Consider the following 24,001-nt stretch of genomic DNA (forward strand, 5'->3'; position numbering starts at 1 on the left):
CTCGTCAAAATGTTGGCACAGGCATGATGGGCTGAAAGGTTTCTATCTATGCTATGAAATACTATGGGTGGAATTGCCCCAGATTTGCACTAAGTGCCGTAGCAGGTGGGAAAAAGGACATTTTACCCACCAGCCGCAATGGCGGCTTTTCACACTGTGTTGTCCCAGTCCCGCCACATTAATCATGCAATCCCGGAAAGCATGTCCCGCCACGTTAATCATGCAATCCCGGAAAGCATGTCCCGCCACATTAATCATGCAATCCCGGGAAGCATGTCCCGCCACATTAATCATGCAATCACGGGAAGCATGGCCCGCCACATTAATCATGCAATCCCGGGAAGCATGTCCCGCCACATTAATCATGCAATCACGGGAAGCATGTCCCGCCACATTAATCATGCAATCACGGGAAGCATGTCCCGCCACATTAATCATGCAATCACGGGAAGCATGTCCCGCCACATTAATCGTGCAATCATGGGAAGCATGTCCCGCCACATTAATCGTGCAATCCCGGGAAGCATGTCCCGCCACATTAATCATGCAATCACGGGAAGCATGTCCCGCCACATTAATCATGCAATCACGGGAAGCATGTCCCGCCACATTAATCATGCAATCACGGGAAGCATGTCCTGCCACATTAATCATGCAATCCCGGGAAACATGCCGTTTTGATGGTAGGGGACCTCTGATTTGCCCACCACAACGTCACCTCGCTGGTTCCTCACGCTGGGACGCCATATTTAAAGTGCAGCCGCGTGCACACCTCTCAGTGACTCCAGCCCAGGACTGCTGCACAGAAGACATGGCCCCAAAAGGCAAAAAGACTGCAGCCCCTGATTCAGTGACGCGTCCCTCAAGCGACTTTTCAACACTGTGGAGGCCCGCTGTGAAGCCCTGTACCCCCTCTCTGGGTGAAAGCCAGCAAGCATGGTCACCAATACAGCATGGGAGGCAGTGGCAGCAGTGGTCAGCACCAATACCTTGCAAAAAAGGACAGTCACCGAGTGCCATGAGAGGATGAATGGCCTCATCCATTCCACCAGGGTAAATCACTCTTCTCATCACTCTCAACTCACACACTCACAAACCCATCATACATCCACAGGGATCTCACAACTCAAGACTAACCCTCACACACACCCTCACATCTCCATCAGGTTCACATACTCTCGAGCTCGTGTCATCATCGCATCCATGGCTCCGCTCACCACACAAACATTCCACACAGTGCCATGTGTCCTGCTCACACTCTCCATCTGGTTTCATGCAGGAGAAGCTGGCTCAAAGCAGCAGGGAGAGGTCTCAGACCGAGAATGGAATGGCCCACATTAGCCCCCTCAGTCATTTTGAGAAGCGTGCCATTGTGCTGATTGGTGAGGATGTGGGCCATGCCTGCAGCGATGGTGAGGTCGGCGGCATGAGGATCCTGTACCAAATCATCCCTCTCCCAATGCAACTGTGAGTGCTCTCTCTCCTGTTTTTGACTCTGCTGCCGTGCACTAATTATCTCTACTTTGGTTCACAGGGAGCTCTGCCAAGTGAGCGGCTCCCTCATGCAGCCAGTCCCTCAGCTCCATCCACGTCCTCACCTCCAGCCAAGAGGACGCCTCCCCCTATCAAGTGCTGGAAATAAGTAGTCTGAATGGTCCGTCTCAACGCTTACCCACACCCCCCACCAGCGCAGAGACACACATCTCGGTGAGATCTTGACCTGGAGCAGGTTTGGCTTCACAATCTGGTGGTCACTGCACAGACACGTGTCTGCAGCAAGAGGAGGCAGGTTCAGTCGAGCTCCCCAGCATTCTGAGCACTGCTGGGGAAGAGGCATCTGTGAGGTCCGAGTCAGCTGACAAGCCTCTATATTCGGCCTTCCAACCCATCACAGAGAGTCAGCAGAAGGCAGGGGAACATCATGCAAAGCTGTTGGAAGCCCTCAACAGAGTGGCACACGAGTTGGAGGAGCAAGACAGCCAAAGCATTCCGGAGCCCTCGGCTCTCCAGAGGACCCATGCCGAAGTCATCAGAGGAAACAGGGCCAACCATTGCACAGACTGTCTGCACCCCTGCTGCGGATGTCAGGGCAGCACCTGGGAAGAAGTGGTAGGCCTAGAAAAGTTAAGAAATTCTGATCACAGTTGGTTGCAAGGGTGAACACATTCTGTCACTTTCTAATCTGAAAATATATTCACTTTTGCTGAATAATGTGTAATGGTGTCTTTCAGCTTCATTTACAGGCTTCACAAGTCCTCCCACTGCTCACTCCCCCCTCCCCCACTAGCAGCTCAGCTGCATGCAGCCGGACCACGAGTGATTGTGGAGGGAGAAGTGTGTGTGTGGCAGGGCCTTTTGAAGCCTCATGCGAGCACTCTCCCAAGCACACGGATCCTTTCCCCATCACACTCATCCCAATGTCCTGAGCATTTTCAGAGCTGCCTGCTGGGGTTCCCTTTCTGACCAGCATCTCGGCCCACCCACTGATCACATTCCCATGGAGCACCTGTTCCTGCCCACCACGAGTCTCCGTTCACTTTGGGATTTACAGGCATGGCGTGTGTAACATTCTCCATTGGCTCCCCTGTCCTTTCCCCTCCTCCAGTCACCCATGACCTTTCCCCCATCCCTGTCAAGCTTCCTGGCATCACCTTCCACCTCCCCAGCGTCACCTACTGGCCACAACCCTTTTCTTTCGGGGATGTCCAGGTGAACATGCATGTTCCCTATCTTCTCGAAACGCACGTCCCCATCCACATTGACCTCCCCGACCTCCTACTTCCAACCCCCAGGGTTCGTGTGCACCACCGAGTCGCCACCACCTCTCTTGCCATTCCTTCCATCAATGCTGTTGCATCCTCACCCTCCCACCCTACCAATTCACTCTGCCCACACTCATTCTTGCCAATCCCTCCTGCCACGCCCACCCTCATTTTGCTCCTCAGGAGGCAGCCATTGACTGCCCAGACCCCTCGCTTGCACGTTCACCTGGGCATTCCCCCCCCCACCACCACGTACTCTTTCCCCCCTACCTTACTCCTTGCACCCCACCCCCCCTCCTAACCATACACCTTGGCAGCCCCCCTCCCTACTCCTTGGCCTCCCCCTTACTCCTTGGTCCCCCCTTACTCCATGGCCCACTCCTCACTCCATGGCCCACTCCTCATGACTTCTTCCTCCATCCTTCGTTCTTTCTCCACCCTTACTTCACGTTCACCTGGGCATTCCCCCCACATACTCTTTCCCCCCCGCATTACTGCTTGGCCCCCCCCACCTTACTGCTTGGCCCACCTCCCCCCACCTTACTCCTTGGCCCCCCTACCCACCTTACTCCTTGGTGCCCCCGACCTTACTCTTGGCCCCCCCCACCTTACTCCTTGGCCCCCCCCGACCTTACACGTTGGCCCGCCCTCACCTTATTCCTTGGCCCCCCCTTACTCCTTGGCCCCCCCTCCATTATTCCTTGGCTCCCCCCGCTTACTCCTTTCCCCTCCCTTACTCCTTGGCCCCCCTTACTCCATGGCCCCCCCCTCCCCGACTACTTCCTCAACGCTTACTTCTCCTGCCTCCTTACTCCTTCCTCCAGCCATATTTCTTTCGCCACCCTTGCTTCCTTCACCCCTCTTGACTCCTTCCCCCCACCCCCCGCCCCGCCCCCACCCCACCTCCTCGGGGACTCCTTCCCACCTCAAATTTTGGAAGAGCCTGTACAAATTCATGAAGAAAGACCCCCAAACTTGTAAAGGACATATTTTTATTTTTTCCTTGGACTGTGGTTTTAAGAACTACCATGGCTGCATTTCAAAAGTGGTTCAATGGGGCAGGAAGAAGAAAATCTACAATGTTGCTGTTATGGGACTGCGTGTGCCAGGTTGGACAGAATAGAGCTGGAACGGAGACCTGGTTTAAGAGGGAACTGCCTAGCGACAGTGTTTAGATTGGCTCTTGATCCAGTGGCCAGGCTCTGTGTGAGGATAGTGCAGTAGATCAGCTCCTAGCCTGAAAAGGTAGAAGACCTGAAACCTCTCTCCCCTGTGTTTTGTAACACTCCAGTAATCCTGCCACAGCAGCTAGCTAGCTATTCCTCACATCGTTGTATGCTGCTTTCTTTGAAGGACCCCTGTCAGGGGGAAAAGGGGAAAAAATCACCGGTAGAGACATTAAAAGCTAATTTCAACCAGAAAACCACAGACTGCAAGTGCTGGGGGACCACCTCATGTCAGCCTGCGAGAAATTTGGAAGAAAGCTATCAAAGTCAACCCATCTAATCCTGAATTCCAGATTGGTGTTATTGAACTGTTTTATCTCACCCTTAAACTCCATGTTTTGTGTGTCTTATGTATGTGTGTGTGTTTGTGTACTGGGGTTTAAGAAGGAGTAGAGTTTAAGTTATAGAGATAAAAGATAGCACTTTATATTTCTTTCTTTTGCCACTAAAGGATATTAGTGAACCAGATGGGTTTTTACAACAATCAGCATTGGTTTCACGGTCATCATCAGACTTTTTAATTCTAGATTTTTATTGAATTCAAACTTCACCATCTGCTGTGGTGGGATTCAAGCCTGGGTCCCCAGAGCATTACCTTGCATTTGTGGAATACTAGTCCACTGACAATACCACTATGCCACTGCCTCTCCCCAATCTGGAATAAAGCGTTAATCTCAGGAATGATGCCCATGAAACCACTGGAAAAGAACCATCACGTTTACAAATGTCCTTTTGGGAAGGAAATCTGCCATTTTCTCCTGTTCTGCCCTAATATGATTCCAGACCCACAGCAACATGGTTGACTATTTAACTGCCCTTTGAAACAGTCTAACAGGCCACTCAGTTGTCCCCATGGAGTGTAGCAGTTGAAAAAAGCAGCTTAGTACTACACTCTTGAGGGCAATTAGGGATGGACAACAGATGCTGGCCTCACCAGAGATGCTCCTAACCTATGAATGTGTTTTAAAAATAAATTATTTTTATGAAGCAGTGCAATCTCCCTGTCGGAGGGGGTTGGGTGGGAGCGGGTGTGGGTGGGCGCGCAACCAGTTGCCGTCCGCGATCAGCTGGGCTCCGCCATTTTGCGTGGTCGGGCCAATTAACTCCCGCCCAGCGTGATGCGCACCCAGAAGCGTTGAGCACTCCCTGTGCGGGCGGGGGGGAGTAGGCCAAGTCGGGCCTGTGCTCTTTTGCGCAGGCACGCGATAGAGTATAGAAATCTCCCTAAGGCACAGAGCTGTATCAAGGAGATAAATTTGATTTTTTAAATTTTTAATGAAGGGGAAAAAAAATTCACATGAGCTGGGACATGTCAATGAATTTTAATTTATACACCCTTCATGAAACCTCACACCTTCATGAAAACTCATCCCGCCCATGGATGAGGTTTCGTGATAAATGTGAAGGCCGCCTGAGCTCTTCGCCTGCCCCCCAACCTTAAGGTTGGACGGACAGCTCAGTTAATGATCTTAATTGGAATCTAAGTGGCCTTAATAGGCCTTTGACAGTTCGGTGGGCGTGCAGCCGACTCTGCTGCACGCCCGCGAACTGAGGATCTGAATGACGCGCGGTGACGTCGGGACGCACGTCCGACATGACTGCCCATCATTTTATGCACCGGTGAGCCCCCAACGTCGGGGACCCGCCCCCACTCGCCGATCAGAAGATTCTGGCCACAGTCCTTGAAAGTTTTGGAGTTGGTGTGTCGCGTTTGTGCAAATTGGGAGCCATGAAATAGTCATTTCTTAAGGCAATTGTACTCCACCTTTTGAATAGTAGTTGTTAATATTTGGCACTGATCAAGTTTTGAAAGAAATATTCAAGACATTTTATGAAATTGTGGCCATGTGCTCAGGATCCAGAAATGGATATTAGATTTGTCATAAAGTTTTTTTTGCATTTTATAGAAAGTCCATGCGCCAACATTTGTTCAATGACCTGAGAAACTCCTGCAGATAATCTTGTTGAGGTTAATGATTAAATCTCCAAGCTACATTTACATTCTTGTGGCGAAATCAGGGGCATCAGTGCAATAAATAGCCAAATTATGCACTTCTAATTCTCAATCTTTCACACTAAAACTAAATGTATTCAACAATAACCATGATAAGAATGCAATTTTTCACTAGCAATTTGCCCTCTCTTTCCTCATTTCCAGGCGATGCATTTGTGAACAATGCAGCTTTTCCATTATTTAAATTGTATAATAGTCTATTTGGATTGTAAGGAGAAAAAGTAATTCAATAGGATGATTCCTCAAGTCTGTATTTTTTTTCTTGGATATTTGCAGATTCCTCTAATGAGTACTGGAAAAAGGGGATATATTTTGGTAAGTATAATAACGGGAAACTACTCAAAGCATTACTTAAAAATAGTAATCAATTTTGCAAATGATGTATCTAGCGTATTATAATTTTGATAAAAACAGTTAAAGACATTGCATCCCATTAAGACATTCTTACAAAAACCATCATACGTGACCCCGATAGCCCTGCCCTGTTCATTCTGCTGATATCTGTCTTAATTAAGGTATTAGATTGCCTATGAACTTTTTCTCCCTTGCCTGCAGGGTAACCTCCAATGTACCCCAGGATCATTCTTGGTCCATTCCTTCTCACCATTAACATCCAACCTTTTCGCAACATTGTTACTGACAACACAACTCAATCTCTGTTTTCTCTACTAATCCTCTCTCCCTATCTGACATCAAGAGCCAATTCTGTCCAGATAACTGTCAGTAAAACCATCCCCATTAGCTCCCTTCAGTATCTCTGAGTCTTTGACCTGGATTAAATCAAGCTCCATGACTGCCACTTCAGATTGAGTCAAATTGTGGTGTGATGCTAAATCAGATTCCTCCTTCGCATTTAATGCATTCTGAAAATCACTTCCTTGCACCTTTGCAGCATTGTCCACATTCACCTCTTCCTCCACAATGATACATCTTCAACACTTCAAGGCTCTAATGCTCACTGAGTAAGCCTACTCTACTAGTTGCAATGCTTCCAAAAAATCCCTGCCAACATACCAATGGAAAAGTTGCACAGTCCTGTCCTAACTGTCTCTCCAAGTCCACTGGCTCACTGAGCTTTGGTGGTGTTGACTTTAAAATTCTCATTCTCAAGTTTTAAATTCCGCCCTGATCTCACTCTATAGTCATTTTCTTTTGCCTTACACTCTAATTTCTCTTAAAGCTGAGCTTCTCCATGTCTCCTGCTCCATTTGTGGCGGTAGCTTTTCAGTAATTATACCTCTTTGGAACTCCCTCCAATTCCTACATTTAAAGTCTGCTGAAAACCCTCTTTCAAAATATCTTTGACCCTCCACTAGACCAATCTCAGCTTTCCTTTTTCCTCTCTTACTCAGTGTTCACTGTTTGTTTCTTGCTTAATGTGAACTATTTTAATGTCTCCTCTTATATGTGAGGACTGTTAAATAAATGTAAGCTTATTCTTTAAAATAAGATTTTACAAGAAGTCCTTGGGCAGGATTTTTCGGATGGTGGGATTTCCTGACCCGCCACCTGAAGAGTCGATGGGTCAACACGACGCTGCTGACACTGGCTGCCCCACCGGCATTTAACGCTCAGCGGGATGTTAATGGGCTAACGGCGAGGCTTCCGCACCCACTAGGGAGGGAAGGCTGCCTTAGAGAGCAGCCAGCTAAGCCAATTAGCTGATGGCTCTGTAGTCCCAGCAGCTCCAGGTTCCAATCTGAGCTGTGGCCACTGCTGGGACTACGGGCAGTCCCTGAGGAAGAGGAGATAATGGAAGCAGACTTCAGGTCACCAGGTATTGGCAGAATCTGGCTGGCAGGCAACAGGAAGGAGGGGGAGGGGGTGGGGGTTTGGGGTTTGAGAGGCTGACGGGAGGGGTAAAGAGGGGGAATGACCTTGTGGAGGTTGTCTCTTATGGCCAAGGAAGAATCCCCCCTCTTCCCTGATACCAGCTCATCCAGTAAAAGTTGTGGGGCTACCCACCTGGCATGGGTACACCCTGCCGGGTGTAAAATAGCAGTGGAGGCAGCATGGCATAGTTAAATGGCTATAATTGGACACTTAAGGGATTCAGTGGGCCCAAGGGTGGGCAGGTAGGCAATGGGCAGGCTACATGCTGCATTTTATGACCCCCCCCCGGCCTTCAAAACCGTTGTTGGGGAACTGTAAAATTCCACCTCTTATTTTTTAGGTCAGTTTTTCAAAGACTGAGAACATATCATGTTTATTTCACTGTGAAGTTAATATTAAAACCTTGATGTTAACCTAACTCATTTAGTGGGTACGGGGCAGATTCTGTTTGCACACCATCTGTTTTATACCCCGTCTGTTGTTACCATCCATTGACTTCAATTGTCTGTGGAACGGGGTGAGATGTAATGTGCAAGTCTGGCCCCAGGTCTCATCTTTGTTGTATTGATTTCAGGAGCCATCCCTGGTGCCATTGTTATAGTACTAATTATAATCAAGGTTATTTGTGACAGAAGAAAATATGGGTGAGTGTAGAACTACTTTTATTCTTATATTTCTCTGCATCATTTTTGTAAATTTGGATAATATAAATCCAGTGGAAACTCAAATATCCACCACAATTGAGGTGTCATGGCCAGTAATAGAAACTGGAAAATAATTGAACATTTCTGAATGACTGCACACATACAAGCCTCCATGGCACTACTTTGAAGAACAGGCCAGTTCTCCATCCTGTCCTGGTCAATATTTAGCCCTCAATTAACATTATTGAAAAAACAGATTTTCTGGTTATTATCACGTTGCTGTTGTGGGAGTTTTCTGTGGCTGCCGTACTTTCCTACATTAGAACAGTACTTCAAAAGCACTTCAGTGGCTGTAAGTGACTTGGGATGTCATAAGATTGTGAAAGGTGCAATATAAACGCATGTCTTTTTACCCCACATATTCCGTGGGAAAACACCATTGCACCTGCAACGAGATCAGGTGACATTGCAACAGCTGATTGTTTGCCTGATCTACAGCTCCCCTATCCACCCTCTCACACCTTCAGCCATTAGGATGAAGTAATTCTCTGGTTGTCAAGCAAAATCTGCAAGTGCAGAACCATAGCATCTTGCTCAACCCTGCGTTCAGCTTAATCCTCAACATTTGCTCCATTACCACTTGTGTCATCTCTGTCTACTGTACCCCTTTCCTCCTTATTGGAAATCATTCTTGCATATAAAAATTGTTACATAAGTGCTAGTTGGTGTTATCTGAGTGGAATGCCTGTGATTCCATATCAATGGTTCGCTTGTGAAAGTTTAGTCCCAACAATTGGTTTATCATTGCCCCTGGATGTTCCACATAACTGATCTCACGATCTGCTAGACTCCTTCCTCTTATGGACTACATTGAGTAAATAATGTTTATTTTTCAGTGATTCAATTTTTCCGAAGTATTATGTTCTCTTGCATCACGAGAAATTGGCTGTTGGAATGGAATGTTCCAACACTTTAACCGCAGTTTATATATTTAGGTAGTCAGAGATACAGAGAAACTGCTTTCATATTGTTTAGGTCTTCAGGAGTAATACAGAGAGTAGCAACTGAAAGCTAAATGCTTTGCACATTTCAAGACCTATGGCTCAGAACTCTTTCTCTTGAGTCTTCCTGACTGTCACTCGATCCAGTAATGCTGCAATGTTATTGTGATGTGCAACTGGGATTTTTCTGTGCTGTTGTCTTAATGCCACTTGTTCTTGATGTCGTGGCACTGCTACGTTGCACTTAAAGTGTCTCTGCTTGTCCGTGTGAGCGTTTTGCAGCTGCCATACTGCAGGGGCTCCACACTGTTCAGATGTAACTATAGCAGAGTGATACACTCAAGTTGCTCTCCTGAGACCCTGCAATAAAAAATAGATAAAATGGCAAATGTACTGTCAGTATCAGTATTGTATTGGTACCTTTGTAATGTATTTACTGTGCTCTTCACGGTTTTTAAAAAACTTTTACTAGAGCTGGTTGACCATATGCTGCCTCTCTGTTTGTTTTGCCACTTCTTCCTTTCCATCTAGATCCTATAAAACAGGGAGTCAATTCCTAGAATGTCACAAGGACACTGAACTAGCAACAATTAAACTTATTGGAAATTGAAACTGCAGCCGTTTTAGATGAATGGTCGTCAATCTTGGGGGAAATAATATTCCAGTCCTTTCAGTTCAATGGATCAAATTTGTAAAGATCTCCATGACAAGAGAGAGGACTCAGAAAGCAGCGTGATATTCGTGCTACTTCTAGAACTTTGGAGTCTGTATATACAAAATAAAAGGTTCAAATTTCTTTGCTCAAAATTAATTTTTGATGTGAATTATCTTAAGAAATGTAAATGTTCTACTGTACCATGGTGTAAACATAGCCCCAATTTTGCAATCTTGGCAAAAATTAGGTTGTACTGGCTCAACGGATGGGCATGTCTGTAGGCAAGGGGTGAGCCTCTCACTGCAGTTTGTGACATAAGACATGCCCTCCATTTGACAGGCATTGAGAAAGTTTGCCTACAGAGTATTCCCTGTGACAAACCAAGATCACTGACGATTTGATCTAGCAGGGAATCTCCCTTTAAGGAGAAATGCAGCATTAGCCAAGTTCCAAGAGCGGGACAAGTTCAGCTCTTCAAAAATCATAAAAATTATGTAAAGAAATGAAAACCTTAGAAAATGCTTCCAAAAACAATTGGGACAAATATGGCAAATAAGTAGCCCTATTGTGCTTTGGGCCTACAAAAAAGATTCAAAATGATAGGACTGAAGAAAACTCCTCGGCCCATCTGGTCAGGCACAAAAATCTACCCCCTTAAATATCTCTACACTCTGCTTTCCTGGACAAACCACATGCTCTGTGCAACCTCACTCCTCTTAACTTCAGCTAATGTCCCTGATTTTATATCGATCTGAAACAATAATTGATTTATTCCCTTAAGCATGTTGAATGGTGTCTGCCCTCAGTCTTCTCTTATTCAAAGTAAATAATCTCTTTGACTGCTCCTCATAACTCATTCTTTTAAACTAGGTATCCAGTTGGCTGTCTTTTTCTTCACTGCCTCCAATTTCTCAATACCCTCACTGGTGACAAGAATTGCACACAGTGCACCAGGGTGTGGAAATGCCAGAGCCTTCCAATAAACTCATTGTTGCTTCCAGAGATTTGTGCTTAACCACTCTGATCATACTTTCCAAGGTCTGGTTAGCTTTCTTATTCTATCAGGACATTGCACTGTTAGTTTCAGTGAACTATCCACCAAAACTCATCACTTGTGTTGTGTACTGTGTTCAAAGCTATAAAGCTTATATTCCTATTTTTCTTTTTTCCCTTTTTGTAATCTCGTTACCTCATATTTCATGGTCTCTCTACACTGTGCCTTGGATGAAGGATCATACTTGTCAAGTTCTTGTGCATAAAGAGAGAGAGAAAATAGTCGTCAAAACACCTTGTGCTCCTCTTACATGATCAGGCACCTCAAAGATAAAATTGGAAGCAATCTTTATACTGGAGCAAGCAGGTGGCAGAAAGAATTTAAAGAATGAAGAAAAACAACATGTAGGGCATGTTACGACTGGTCCCCGGGTGAGGTCCCCCAATTTGTTATGATCCCGGACAAGATACACCAAATTGTTAACTTTCCAAGCAGGACCCCCATTGTTTTATGCCCCCGGGCAAGGGGGAACGAGCTGGCTCCCCTTCTTTATTCAACCTCCTCAGTTGGTCGCAACAAGGTTTAATTTAGGGATCCCTTCCCTGATGGATATGTTTTCCCAGTCCAAATTATTTATGTTTTAGAAGTAGCCAATTTAAGCAGACTTTCTTAAGTCAAAGAAAGATTAAATTTATTAATTACTAAAACCCAAGAAAAAAATAATAAAAACGCAACACACATACACAGAGATCAGAAATGAGAAGTTGACTCCAAAATTAAAAGTTAAAAAGCATATATGAATCAGTCTTTGGTGTGTCCGTGAGGAGCAGATGGAAAAATGTTACAGCCGTCAAGTTGAGTGATTCTGGTAGAGCTGACTTTGGCAGTTGAGCAGTTGGTTTGGAGACACTTGGTTCTGCTGATTAGCTGAAGGAGTTGTCCTGTTTCCTTTTTAACTGTGGCTTTGCTGACTTGCCCCCAGCCACAGAGAGAGAGAGGAGAGAAAGACTTTTTCTTGCAAGTTGCAGGGATTCTTATTTGCTGTTTTTCTGCTGTGACCTTCACAGCACACACTAGCATAGCTGAACTAAAACACAGGTCAGGTTTGAAGCTGGCTTTTTAACCTATTTCCTTGTGTATTCCTGGAAGGGAAAAGAACAAACACGTATTTCGCCCAGAACCTTCCTTTCAATTCAGATCATTTCCACATTCTGAGATACAACTCAATAGGAGATGGTTTCTGCTGAGATGTGGCAATCTCCATTGTCTCCCCCACCACAGGAAATTCAAGTTCAGTCTTTTGCATTGCATTTTTTCCTTTTAGGTGTCTCTGTCTAAAGAGGGCCTTGACACCTTAGGTGTCACATTCTATGTTCTCTCTAGACTAGTCAGTCAAGCATAATCCACATAGTAATTTCCCAGAAAGTGGGTTACTTTACATTTACTTTACAAGCCTTTGCTTGTAGGTAATTGTAAAAAACACATCTTCCTTAAAAAGTTCAGTCTGTCTTAAGTAATTTGTGGCTGTGATTCCCCTGTCATGACAAGGGACAAGTTATTACAAAATGCAGTTACTTCAATGAATGACTGAAAGTTTCTGGACACTTGTTTTGCATGAATATAGAACACAGATGGCAATTTGCAATGTTTCTACAGGTTTAAGGATGTAAGATTGTATCATTGATAATATATATTGCCATGATTGTTAAGATGTGTGATCCGAGGTTGCCACTTGGAGAGATCCTGTGTAATTTAATTCAATGTAATGCTGCTGTATAAATACAGATGAGTTTTCTGGTGTAGTGTGTACAACTATTTTGTATGGTTTCTCAGTTGCATATGATAAATGGCTACTTCAATTATGAACTATGCAATAATATGTTTATTATATCTTGAAAGGTATATCTGAAGAGGTTTTTTTCTGACATTCTAGTTACATTTCACTATGAAAAACTTACAAAGTAAAATGTCAGTTGCCCAATCCAGTGTCCATCCTAGAATAACCCTCTTGTCCCCTTTATGCCATGTCAATGATCAACACCCGATTGCAGCAGTGTAGCTCCAATTATTGGCCAGAGGTGCTCACATCCCAAGAACAAATAATAAAGTCTGTCTACCTAGTAATGCCCTTAATTGTTGCCTTTGCAACAGTGCCAAAAACCCATTGCTGCCAGCATTAGCCAGGAACCTTTTCACTGTGTGGTCCAACATTACTGACACCCAGCAACATGCTCCCATGGATTTTCAACTAAAAGATTTTAAGGGACCAGGAATATATGTCTTCAAACATTGTTTTGTTTTAAATTCCATTGACAATTTAATAAGAACATAGGAAGGGGAGTAGATCATTCATGCCATCAAGGCTGTTCTGCCATTTAATTATAATCATGGTTGTTCTGTACCTCAACTTTATCCACCTATGAAATATTAATACTTGAAGCCAACACTTCAGATATTTAAATAGGATAATTTATTAAATAAGAAAAATCAAATGGCCCGCTTTACTAAATCTGCAACCCTAAACTTACTTTTACATGTTGGGACCACACCGCTCCACCCATCGGCTGTGCATATCCGGTAGTCACTACCAACCAGTTTGTACCTAGAAATGAAAAAAACAAGCCATTGTAGAAAACCAAAAGAGAAATCACTTATTGTCAGACAAGTCAGCTGAAAGTTATATGTGAAATTAGTGCAGCATGCTAATCAGGAAATGAATCTAATGGTTAAACTGGTTTCAACTAGGAAACTATTATATAACATAATAAAACCATTATTAACCCAGGGGGGCTTGCTATGCAGGGAGCATGACAAAAAAATCCTGGCGTATTTGTTTGCAGGCTCCCAGGGAGGGTCCCTCGTTCAATGGTGCTCAGTGCCTGATTGAGGTACCCAGCATTGGGAAGGTGTACCCCCTGTCCTTGCTGCCAACCCCCATCCTGCCACCCCCTTCCTGCCATCAGTCACCTGTGGCCTCCAGGTGGGTGTAGTACTGGTGGCAGACACCGTCTTCCCAGTGGTGCTGCTGAGTACAGAAGAACATCTCTGATTGGCCGACAGCTCTCAATAGACAGGACTTCCACCCCGAAGGTCCTTGATCTCAGGTGAAGGCCCACCACTGGCCTGTCAAGTGCCTGAGTGGCACAAGATGTGGCAGGCCTTCTCAAAAAAGAGGTGACGCGGTTCTCGCCAGCTTTTCAGCTGGCAACTGAGACCCCTCTTGCCTCCACCAAATTCTGCACAATGATCTCATTGTCTGTCTAGATCTGGTGCTATTCCTATTGTATAGACTTTAAAGGTGTCCATAGTGATGGTGGTATATGCTGCACATGGATACATTCAGGGGAGTGAAGTCACCGTGCAGCAAATACAAAAGGCATGGCAGGAAGAGCCAGAAGAAGAAGACAATGAGGAAGATTCAGAAGAGTTGCCAGCTCCACTGAACTGCAGCAAGAATGACAATCTGTCATTTACTGGGGAACTATTTCCCTCAAATTTTGAACCTCCCCATCACATGTTTCTAATGAAACAATGCTGTAGCCAAGCAGAATGGCAAACTAAAGATCACAACCCTCCCAATCTTCAATATAACATACAGGAATTGTCTGTAAAAATAAAGCATTTCCTCTTCCTGCTCGAGCTATTAAAAGCAATTTGGAAACACTGCATAAGGAGATATTGTGACATCCTTCGACATCATCCCAACATCAAAAACATAACCCTTCAGCAAAATCATTCCAGAATTTGTGCAACTGAATGCTCACCAGCACAATGAAATGTAACTTTATTTCCCAAAGTAGTATCTGATGCTTCATAATATCCATTAATAATTTCTCCTGGATTGCCACAATCCCTCGCTAGACACAGACAAAATGTTATAAACACCAAGATCGCCAAAGGATTTTTCAATGTAATTCATAGAAATGTAAAGGTTAAAGGTGATTAAACTGCTGCACATTGTTCCAGAATGCCTGCTAGCCTAACTGTTGGAATTATTTTCAAAATTTTAGCCAACGGGCACGCAATACAGTCCAATGATCCAAAACCCCATGATAGCAGGGCTCTGACTTCAGCAAAGCTTTTTAAAAAACGCACAATCAACTTTTGCATGTGTGGGGGTATATTTTCAACAGGCATCAGAAGCTCAGTGGTCTGAAGCCAATGGCAAAGCATCTGCAGTGATGGCCCTGGACTGTGACATTGGCTGGGACAACTACAAACACTGTCAGTTACTATTCTAGTCACTGGCGGCTTCTCCCTTTGACTCCCATTGATCTCTGTTTTATAAGGGATCTTTTGTGTCTTACTCACTTAAATAATGCTTTGATGTTGAGAGCAGCGACTGTCACCTTTCAAGGTCCGTTGCACCGATTTTCCTTGTTTCACCTCCATTTCTTCTTTGTCCTCTTCAGCTCCTGCTGCAATTAGGCTCACTCCTTATCCTGCTGCATGTTTATGCCTTTCTGTGCTCCAGTTATGCAGCAGACCATGGTTATTTAGGACACATTTACTGGGCTATAGAAGATCAACTTGCTGGGGTAATCCAAGCATTAATACATGTTGTAGGATCCATGTATCTATGGATAATTAGATTTAATCAATAACTGCACAAGATCTTGTTTATGGGTAACCACATGGTTAAAAGCTAAGCAGCAAAGCATGATGGTTAAGATTGTTCACAAAATGCTAAGATATAGTTGTAACATTGCTCCTCATAAAGCACGAGTACTCAGTAGCGTAGAAGAAGTGAGATGAGACTGCTTAGCTTTAAGCTCCCTAACATGGATTGTATGTGAGATAAACATCAAGCGAAATCCTGTGTGACATTGCAATAGTCCAGTGGTTCAAGAAGGCAGCTCACCACCGCCTTCTCAAGGGCCTAACCAGCAATGCCCACATCCCAAGAATGAATTTAAAAAATTACAGAAAGTGGCTGATGTCAGCAGACATGTGAGCTTTGAATTGTCTGCAAAAAGGGGAAAAATGAGTAATTTTAGCTCAATCATGCTAACCAGAGACAACTATAGCCTAATATGACACGAGAAGGGTCTCTCAACAGGATAATAGAAGGACACTTCGAGATATCATTGGCATATCTCAAGAGAAGCCGATACCATGGTCAACAGAACATAATCCAGAAGACAATGCTCAGTGACTTTGGAGAACAAGGACCAGAGGTCGCTGATTACACAACTGCCATTGTTAAGTAGCAATTTTGTGTATGCTAATTGAACATAATAAGCTCATGTTGCCAATTGACACATTCAGTGTCTTTTCTATTGGGTCAAGGAGTGGTTAAGATCCTAATATTTACCTCATATCCCTACAATATGCTTTAACTTAAAACCGCTGTGCCCTACATTAATTATGGTTGAGGTACATACCTCATTGTAGTTGCATTTTGCTGCTTTTCAATGCTTTCTTAATGAGGTCATCAGCAATATCCTCCTGTGACAGAGAATCTGATCTTTTACGTAGCACAGGCACCATGGACAATGAAGACATTTTGATTGCTTCCTTGAGAACGTGCATTTACTTTCATTACCTTTCTGCGCACAAACTAACTGAACTTTCATTGAACGGAAGCTCTTTCTGTTGCTATGGAAACACTGTCGATGGTTGTACAAGTGCCATCAATGATGACCTAAGCTCTTGCCAACGTCAGTGAAAATGTTATGGTGCTTTGAGCTGATGCCATCTTTCCACACCTAATGCACAGAGTACTTGGGGAACACCAGAGAAATTACCACCCTCAGCACTTTCACACTTCCAGTTCTTCTGGAGATATCAAAAAAGCCTCTGGAAAAAGGGAAAACAACTCTGAGGTCAAAGTTAGTGTTAATGCAGGCCAATATTTACAAATTAATGAAGATTAATGTACGCACAGCAAGTTCAATTGCAGCAGCAAACAGTGAAGCTGGGGCAAAGTACTGGAAAATACAACACCCTCCATAGCAATAGAAAATGACAGTCAAAATAGAATGAAACTAAGGTCTCATCCATTGTTCAGTGGTAACTTTCTTGTCTCTGAATCTGAAGTAATTAGTTGTTGGCTGCTTTGCTACCTGAGCCAAAGATAAAGCATCTTCCATGCTGCATCAACATGCCTCAACCCCCAAGGGGAGGAACAATAGAGTCTGAGCATGAAATGGTTCTTTCTTAAAACAACGCAGATATTGAAACACTTATTTTCTAATGCCTGATTCTAATTACCTCCACCTAACCCACCACTGCTCCAATCTGCAGTCCCTAATTTGATTTTATTTGTTGAAGTAGCTCATTTCCTTGACATTCTCTCCAGAAAGTGTATGATGATATCTTAGAGCAGCCTAACCCAAACTATTCCTCAAGCAGAGAGAGAAAAGGAAGAAGTGTCTAAAGAATGTATTTACAACTTTAGTAAGCACACAAACGAAGGGCAGTAAATAGTCATCACACTTACAGCGTCAAAACTATTTCATTTTCAGCCTTTACCCAGATATTTATCTTTCACTCAGCACCAAAGGACAGTCCTGGAAGGAAGCCCTTGCTCCCTATAAACTGCATTGACATGTGTGTAATATATGGCAATGTAGCATTGTCTGGTGTTGAACAGGAATACTAGTTACTAAATTTAGGATATTGAATCAGCCCTTTCACTTCTCAGATTATCAAACCATTGCTGAGGCTAAAAACTACAGAACGAGTTTATTAAAAGCAACAGATAAACAGTAGCAACTAGGTGAGGTAACAGATTGCAATATCCTTACTTGAAGTTAATAAATAATAAACATACATTAATCTTCACTCATTTGTAAATATTGGCCTACATTAACACTAACTTTGACCTCAGAGTTGTTTTCTCTTTTTCCAGAGGCTTTTTTGATATCTCCAGAAGAACTGGAAGTGTGAATGCTGATCCCTTTTGAAGACTGACCAGAAAAATGAATCAAATATAATTGTCAATTATAAAGAACCTTAAAGACACAAAAAAAGTTTGCAGCTCCAAGGGTGACACATTGAAGTCATTAATTACAAAACCCATTTTGACTTAGCTAACAATTTGTTGGAACAAAGTAAGCAATTACAAAAGGTTGCAATAAAACCATTACTGTATTAAGAGACCCCTGATTCATCTAACAGAAATTTACCAAGCCATTTCCCAACCCATTGCTTTGGGGGCGGGGCTATAAAATACAGTGAGCCATTCAAATGTCCATTGGCTTTGGCGGGGCTGGAAAATCACGCTGGCGGTCAGGGCCGTAAAATTCCACCCTTAGACTTTGTGGTCGCAAACTTGCTGAGGGTGCAGTGGACTGGAACCAATATCTGTCCTCAATCAAAGCAAGAGATTTTGTTTCAAAGCCAGAGAACAGAGTTATTTGCGTGGCAATGGCATTGTGCCTACAAGTTCCACGAGGAGCACCATGATTGAACCAAGGGATGGAATCTTGGAGAAGTGCCACATTCAGGCTGCAGAAATGTGGCCCAGAAAAGCCCTGAAGAACATTGCTTTCTTTGAGTCTTCAGGGAGCAAATGGCCTTCTTTAGGAAAATAATCAATTGACTTTAGGATCAACAACCTTTCGCCAGTATGGTTTGGCCTTCAAAGGGCCTCAGAAGGGCACCACGCTTGCCTATTTGCAATAAGCAAATCTTAAAAGGGATGAAACCATGTAGATTGGGAGAAACTGTTTCCACTGGCAGGAGGGTCGATAACCGAAGGATGAGAGATTTAACATATTGCCAAAAAATCCAATGTACATGATAACAGAGTAGGCCATTCAGCCCCTTGAGACATTCAAATGGATCATGGCTGGTCTGTTCATACGTACCTTAACTTCATCTACCTGCCTTCATTCTGTAATTCTTCATACCCTTGCCTAACAAAAACCTATCAATCTCAGTTTTGAAATTTTCAATTGACTTATCTCTACCGTTTTTGGGAGAATCCCAGATATCCACTACCCTTTGTGTGAACAAATGCTTTGTGACATCTCCACTGAATTGTGTAGGTCTACCTTCAAGGTTATGCACCCTTATTCTCGAAATGTTTTTATCTATCTAGTCTATCAAATCCTTTATTTTTTCCTTGTTATGATCTGGAATGCAATGCCTGAAAGGGGAGTGGAAACAGATTCAATAATAACTTGAAAAAGCTGCTCTGCAATAAGTGAACATTGATGAACTCAAACCATCTTTACTTGTTTCAATCACATTCTTAACTGTTTTGACACTATTCATGGACAAGTCACCCACATGTTGTTTTCCTACGCCAAAGTTTCCATTTTTTCATATTAAATTCCATCTGCCATTGCTGCAGGCCCACTTCAACTTGTTGGCCCACTTGCTTTGCTGTACTCCAATTTATTCTTCAGATTCACTGCCTTTGGCTTGATCTATGAACTTAACCAGTTTGTATTAAGCTTCTGAATCAAACTAGTTAATATTCATCTTCATAACTTTCTCTACATTCTTGCAGCTTTTTTCCCCTTTTCAATTCCCTTTGGAAATGCTATACACAACTTCCATTGTTATCATAATACTACAAAATGCTGGAAAAACTCACGTTAGGCAGCATCTGTGGAGAGAGAAACAAAGTTAGCATTTCAGGTCTGTGACCTTTCATTCGTTTGAAAGGTCACAGACCTGAAACATTAATTCACTTTCTCCCTCCACAGATGCTGCCAGGCCAGCAGAGTTTTTCCAGCATTTTCTATTTTTATTTCAGGTTTCCAGCATCTGCAGTGTTCTGTTGTTCCATTGTTATCATCTTTGTTTCTCCTTTATTCAGAGTTGTGACATTCTGTAAATAACAGACCCATTTTTCAAACTTAAATTCTTCAATAATCCAAGAAGACTTAACATCCCCAGCGTGAGTGAGTAAAACAGAACTTGCTTCCATTGCTGATTGCTATCCAGTAATCCCTACAGGGAAGTTTTTTTTGTGTATACTGAGCGATAAAATAAGCATAGCTCAGTGTGATGCAGTCATAGTCGAATTGCTTGCCATCACTTACTGTTCAGGTTTGCTCGTGAGGACAGTCTTTTGGGTGAAAAACTGGATAATTGCTTGAACCCATGGAACCTCATTCCAGCCAAGTAATTTCTTTCAATAAAGAAAGAATATGAGGAGGAAAGAAGAAATTGGTTCTAAAATTGCAGAGATTTGACTTACCATTTTTCAACCAAGAACTCTCTCAGTTGCTGCTGCTGCTGACCTCTGAACAGTTTTGTGGTTTTCTTACAGGCTTTTCAAAAAACACTGGAATTGCAAAGTTTCTGGGAGGTTGGAAGCAGTGCAGCAGCTCTGTGAAATTGACCTGACACTGACAGACCGGCTTTAAACAAATCGGAACTCTCGGCCTGACAGATCCTTTCTTCAAAGCCACTCTGTCAGGTCTGCAGCTCCGACTGCTCAGTGTGGACAAGTAGAAACTCTGTTTACAGTACCAAGCCCAGGTGCCCCCCCCCACCTCCTCCCCAGCCCCCAGGCCGCAGTGTTTGGCACCATCTGCATCCCCCTCTCCTGGGCCCTGATGGTGTGTGGCATGGAGGGAAATTTGCAGATTGTGGTGTTCCCATGCATCTGCTGTCTTCAGTGATGGCAATGCCATTGAATGCCACAGAGTGATGGTTAGATTCTCTCTTGTTGGAGACGGCCTTTGCAGTGTGATTATAGCCACTTTTCAGCCCAAGCCCAATATGATGCACTCTCAGCTTTTGAGGATGTTATGAATCCATTCTTTCTTCCCTAAACCCCTCTGCCTTTCCATCTCTCTCTGTACCTTTAAAGCCCCTTTTAAAACATACAACTTAACTGTGCCACCTTCTTTGACTCAACCTTTGCCTCTGTTAACATAAGAACAGGAAGAGACCATTCAGCCCGTTGTTCCATCATTCAGTTAAATCACAGCTGGTCTGTACCTCAACTCCCAGCATTTGGAGCTTTTTGGGAATGAGTTCTAAAAACAAAATGGGAAGTACCATCAATCTGGAATTAAAAAGTCTAATGATGGTCATGAAACCATTGCCGACTGTTCTAAAAACCCATCTAGTTCACTAATGCTCTTTAGGGAAGGGGATCTGCTGTCCTTACCTGCTCTGGCCTACATGTGACTCCACAGCAATGTGGTTGACTCTTAAATGTCCTCTGAACAAGGGCAATTAGAGATGGGCAATAAATGCTGGACTAGCCAGCGACTCCCACATCCCATGAATACATTATAAAACACCCTTCAGCACACCCCTGAGTGCTTCTTTGTGAATGGCTGTTACTGTTACTAGGCAGGCAAACACAGAAATCAATTTGCATACAGGAAAGACTCCACAAGCAGCAACAGAACGAAGTAGTAACTCTGTCCGGTAAAAGCAAAAAGCTGCGGATGCTGGAAATCCAAAACAAAAATAAAAATACCTGGAAAAACTCAGCAGGTCTGACAGCATCTGCGGAGAGGAACATAGTTAATGTTAACGACTCGAAATGTTACCTGTGTTCCTCTCCGCAGATGCTGTCAGACCTGCTGAGTTTTTCCAGGTATTTTTATTTTTGTTTTTGTAGTGACTCTCTCCTGGTGGTGTCGAGAATGGGATAATTGTTGCTCAGAATTATTTCATGCCCTACGGTTCTTTTACATCCAGGCGGAGAGGCAGACAGGGCCTCGCTTTAACGGCACGTTGACTGCAGCACTCCCTTAGTATCACACTGACCTGTTTGTTTAGATTAGTCAAGTTAAATTCTTGCTGCATGATCTGTTGGTTGATCTCAGGCGGACGGGTTATGGGTGTGTTCCGTTTATCTCAACAGCCCTGGACTGACAGCTACAATTCCTGTTTGCAATCTGGACCCTACTCAAACAATCGACGTGCAGATGTGTCGGATGTGACTGTGGAATTATACCCAGCCTAGTGAAGTAGCTTTCAAAACATACTTTCTGGGTTTACACACAATTCATGATCAGTTTGGCAAGGTACTGGAACGCTGCCAATCCCTGTGGAACACAGAGTTAGGAGATGGGCAGACCAGAGAAAATCTCCATATATACGTCAGAATATTGTGCTGCTCTCTACTTTCTACTGAAAAGAGGTGACCAACTGGTCAGATTAAGACAGCAGGGCCAGCGGTTTGTGTACATTCAGGCGGCGTTAATTTAGTGGCAGACAGAAAGAGAAACAGCTTGTAAACGCCAGAAATCTGTTGCGAAAACAAGGCTGTAAATACACAGCAGGGCGGATAATAATGAATTTCCAGCTGTGCATTTCCAATATTTTCCGTCTTTATTTAATGACACATTGTGCTGGCTATTTGCACTACATTGAAGGAGGATGGCCGAAGGTTACAGAGCATTTTGTGACAAACACAACTAAATAATGACTTCATAGCACTGCTGGGTTGAAACGATCTAGTTTGACTGTCAGTCAGAGGAAAGTGGTAAATTAAGTTTTTCTAAAAAAAGTTTAACGGGTGGAAGAATAACACAAAGAAACCCCATGCATGACTAACTCCAAAAAGTGGTTTCGACTGGCTTGGTGTTCTAGAGCAATTGCAGGGGATGATGACACTGGCATAACTGCATCATGAGTCACTGTCCACTGCATTGCCCAGTCAGTGTATCCTTTTATTTATCCTTTCGTGGGATGTGGGTGTCGCTGACAAGGCCAGCATTTGTGGCCAATTCCTAATTGCCCTAGAATTGAGTGGCTTGCTGGACATTTCAGAGGGCAGTTAAGTGTCAAGCACATTACTGTGGATCTGGAATCACATATAGGCCAGGCCAGATAAGGAAGACAGATTTCCTTCCTTAAAGGATATTAGTGAAGCAGGTGGGACTTTACAACAATGGTCACCATCACTAAGACTAGCTTTCAACTCCAGACTTTTTTCTATTCATTGAATTCAAATTCCACCAGCTGCCATGGTATTAAAGATCAGTAGGCAGTGTATTATTTTATTACAGATCTGTAGATAATGTATTGCGGCATTACAGATCTGTAGGTAATGTATTGTAGAATTACAGATCTGTAGGTGATAGACTGTTATATTACAAATCTGTAGGGAATGGTTTGAAGCATTGCAGATCTGTAGGTTGTATATTGTAGCATTATAGATTTGTAGATAATATATTGCAGTATTACAGATCTGTAGGTTGTGTATTGTGGTATTACAGATCTGTAGGTGATATATTGTTGTATTACAGATCTGTAGCTAATATATTGCAACATTACACAGCTGTAGATAATATATTGCAACATTACAAATCTGTAGATATTATATTGTTGCATTACTGATCTGTAGATAATATATTGCAGAATTACAGATCTGTAGGTTGGGTATTGTAGCATTACAGATCTGTAGGTAATATATTGCAGCAATACAGGTCTGCAGGTTATATACTGCAGCAATACAGATCTGTAATGCTACAATACACAACCTACAGATCTGTAATTCTGCAATATATTATCTACAGATCAGTAATGCTACAATATATTATCTACAGATTTGTAATGTTGCAATATATTGCCATATTTTGCCATAGTAGGGAAAGTCACAATTAAACTGACACGTGAACCAAGAGAAAAAACAAAAACAAAAATACCTGGAAAAACTCAACAGGTCTGACAGCATCTGCGGGGAGGAACACAGTTAACGTTTCGAGTCCGTATGACCCTGCAACTCTGTTCTGTTGAAGAGTCATATGGACTCGAAACGTTAACTATGTTCCTCTACGCAGATACTGTCAGACCTGCTGAGTTTTTCCAGGTATTTTTGTTTTTGTTTTGGATTTCCAGCATCCGCAGTTTTTTTGCTTTTATCCACGTGAACCAAGAGCTGTGGACTCATCAACTGCAGATTATTTTCCAAGTGCGTTACTTTTCTTAATTTATCTCTCCTT

General features: G+C 43.4%; 2 protein-coding genes and 3 long non-coding RNA genes across 12 annotated transcripts in view; 3 read left to right on the forward strand and 2 right to left on the reverse strand.

Annotated features, from left to right (window-relative positions):
• The window catches only part of LOC144683506 (complement decay-accelerating factor transmembrane isoform-like), a 51,373-nt gene extending 41,086 nt beyond the window's left edge, over positions 1-10,287 (forward strand). For 4 of the 6 annotated variants that reach the window (XM_078546574.1, XM_078546575.1, XM_078546579.1 and 1 more), the window contains 3 exons: positions 6,279-6,317; positions 8,410-8,479; positions 10,012-10,287. In XM_078546574.1, the coding sequence (XP_078402700.1) occupies positions 6,279-6,317; positions 8,410-8,479; positions 10,012-10,090 (188 nt within the window). In that variant the 3' untranslated portion in view covers positions 10,091-10,287. Of the gene's footprint in view, positions 1-4,115; positions 4,286-6,278; positions 6,318-8,409; positions 8,480-10,011 lie in introns of those variants that run through there. The other 2 variants (XR_013577273.1, XM_078546578.1) reach the window with 2 other exon arrangements.
• Positions 1-24,001, reverse strand: part of LOC144683508 (uncharacterized) — an 86,464-nt gene that overhangs the window by 3,951 nt on the left and 58,512 nt on the right. The gene's annotated exons all lie outside the window — the stretch shown is intronic.
• On the reverse strand, positions 9,348-18,632 carry LOC144683509 (uncharacterized). Of its 2 annotated transcripts, none has more exons than XR_013577275.1 (4): positions 16,514-18,632; positions 15,441-15,706; positions 13,658-13,731; positions 9,348-9,840 (listed from the first exon to the last, which is right to left on the reverse strand). It is a non-coding gene; the product is annotated as an uncharacterized LOC144683509 (long non-coding RNA). The 2 variants fall into 2 exon arrangements; XR_013577276.1 differs by having other exon boundaries at positions 9,484-9,840; positions 15,479-15,706.
• The window catches only part of LOC144683510 (uncharacterized), a 76,542-nt gene continuing 65,029 nt past the window's right edge, over positions 12,489-24,001 (forward strand). The window contains exon 1 of the long non-coding RNA XR_013577277.1: positions 12,489-13,042. This is a non-coding gene — a long non-coding RNA (uncharacterized LOC144683510). The remainder of the gene's footprint in view (positions 13,043-24,001) is intronic.
• Positions 21,849-24,001, forward strand: part of LOC144683505 (uncharacterized) — a 64,845-nt gene continuing 62,692 nt past the window's right edge. The window contains exon 1 of one of the 2 annotated variants that reach the window (XM_078546573.1): positions 21,849-22,194. In XM_078546573.1, the coding sequence (XP_078402699.1) occupies positions 22,122-22,194 (73 nt within the window). In that variant the 5' untranslated portion in view covers positions 21,849-22,121. The remainder of the gene's footprint in view (positions 22,195-24,001) is intronic. The other variant, XM_078546572.1, reaches the window with a different exon arrangement.

This window comes from Cetorhinus maximus, chromosome 8, assembly GCF_964194155.1.
Source record: "Cetorhinus maximus chromosome 8, sCetMax3.hap1.1, whole genome shotgun sequence".
Lineage (NCBI taxonomy): Eukaryota > Metazoa > Chordata > Chondrichthyes > Lamniformes > Cetorhinidae > Cetorhinus > Cetorhinus maximus.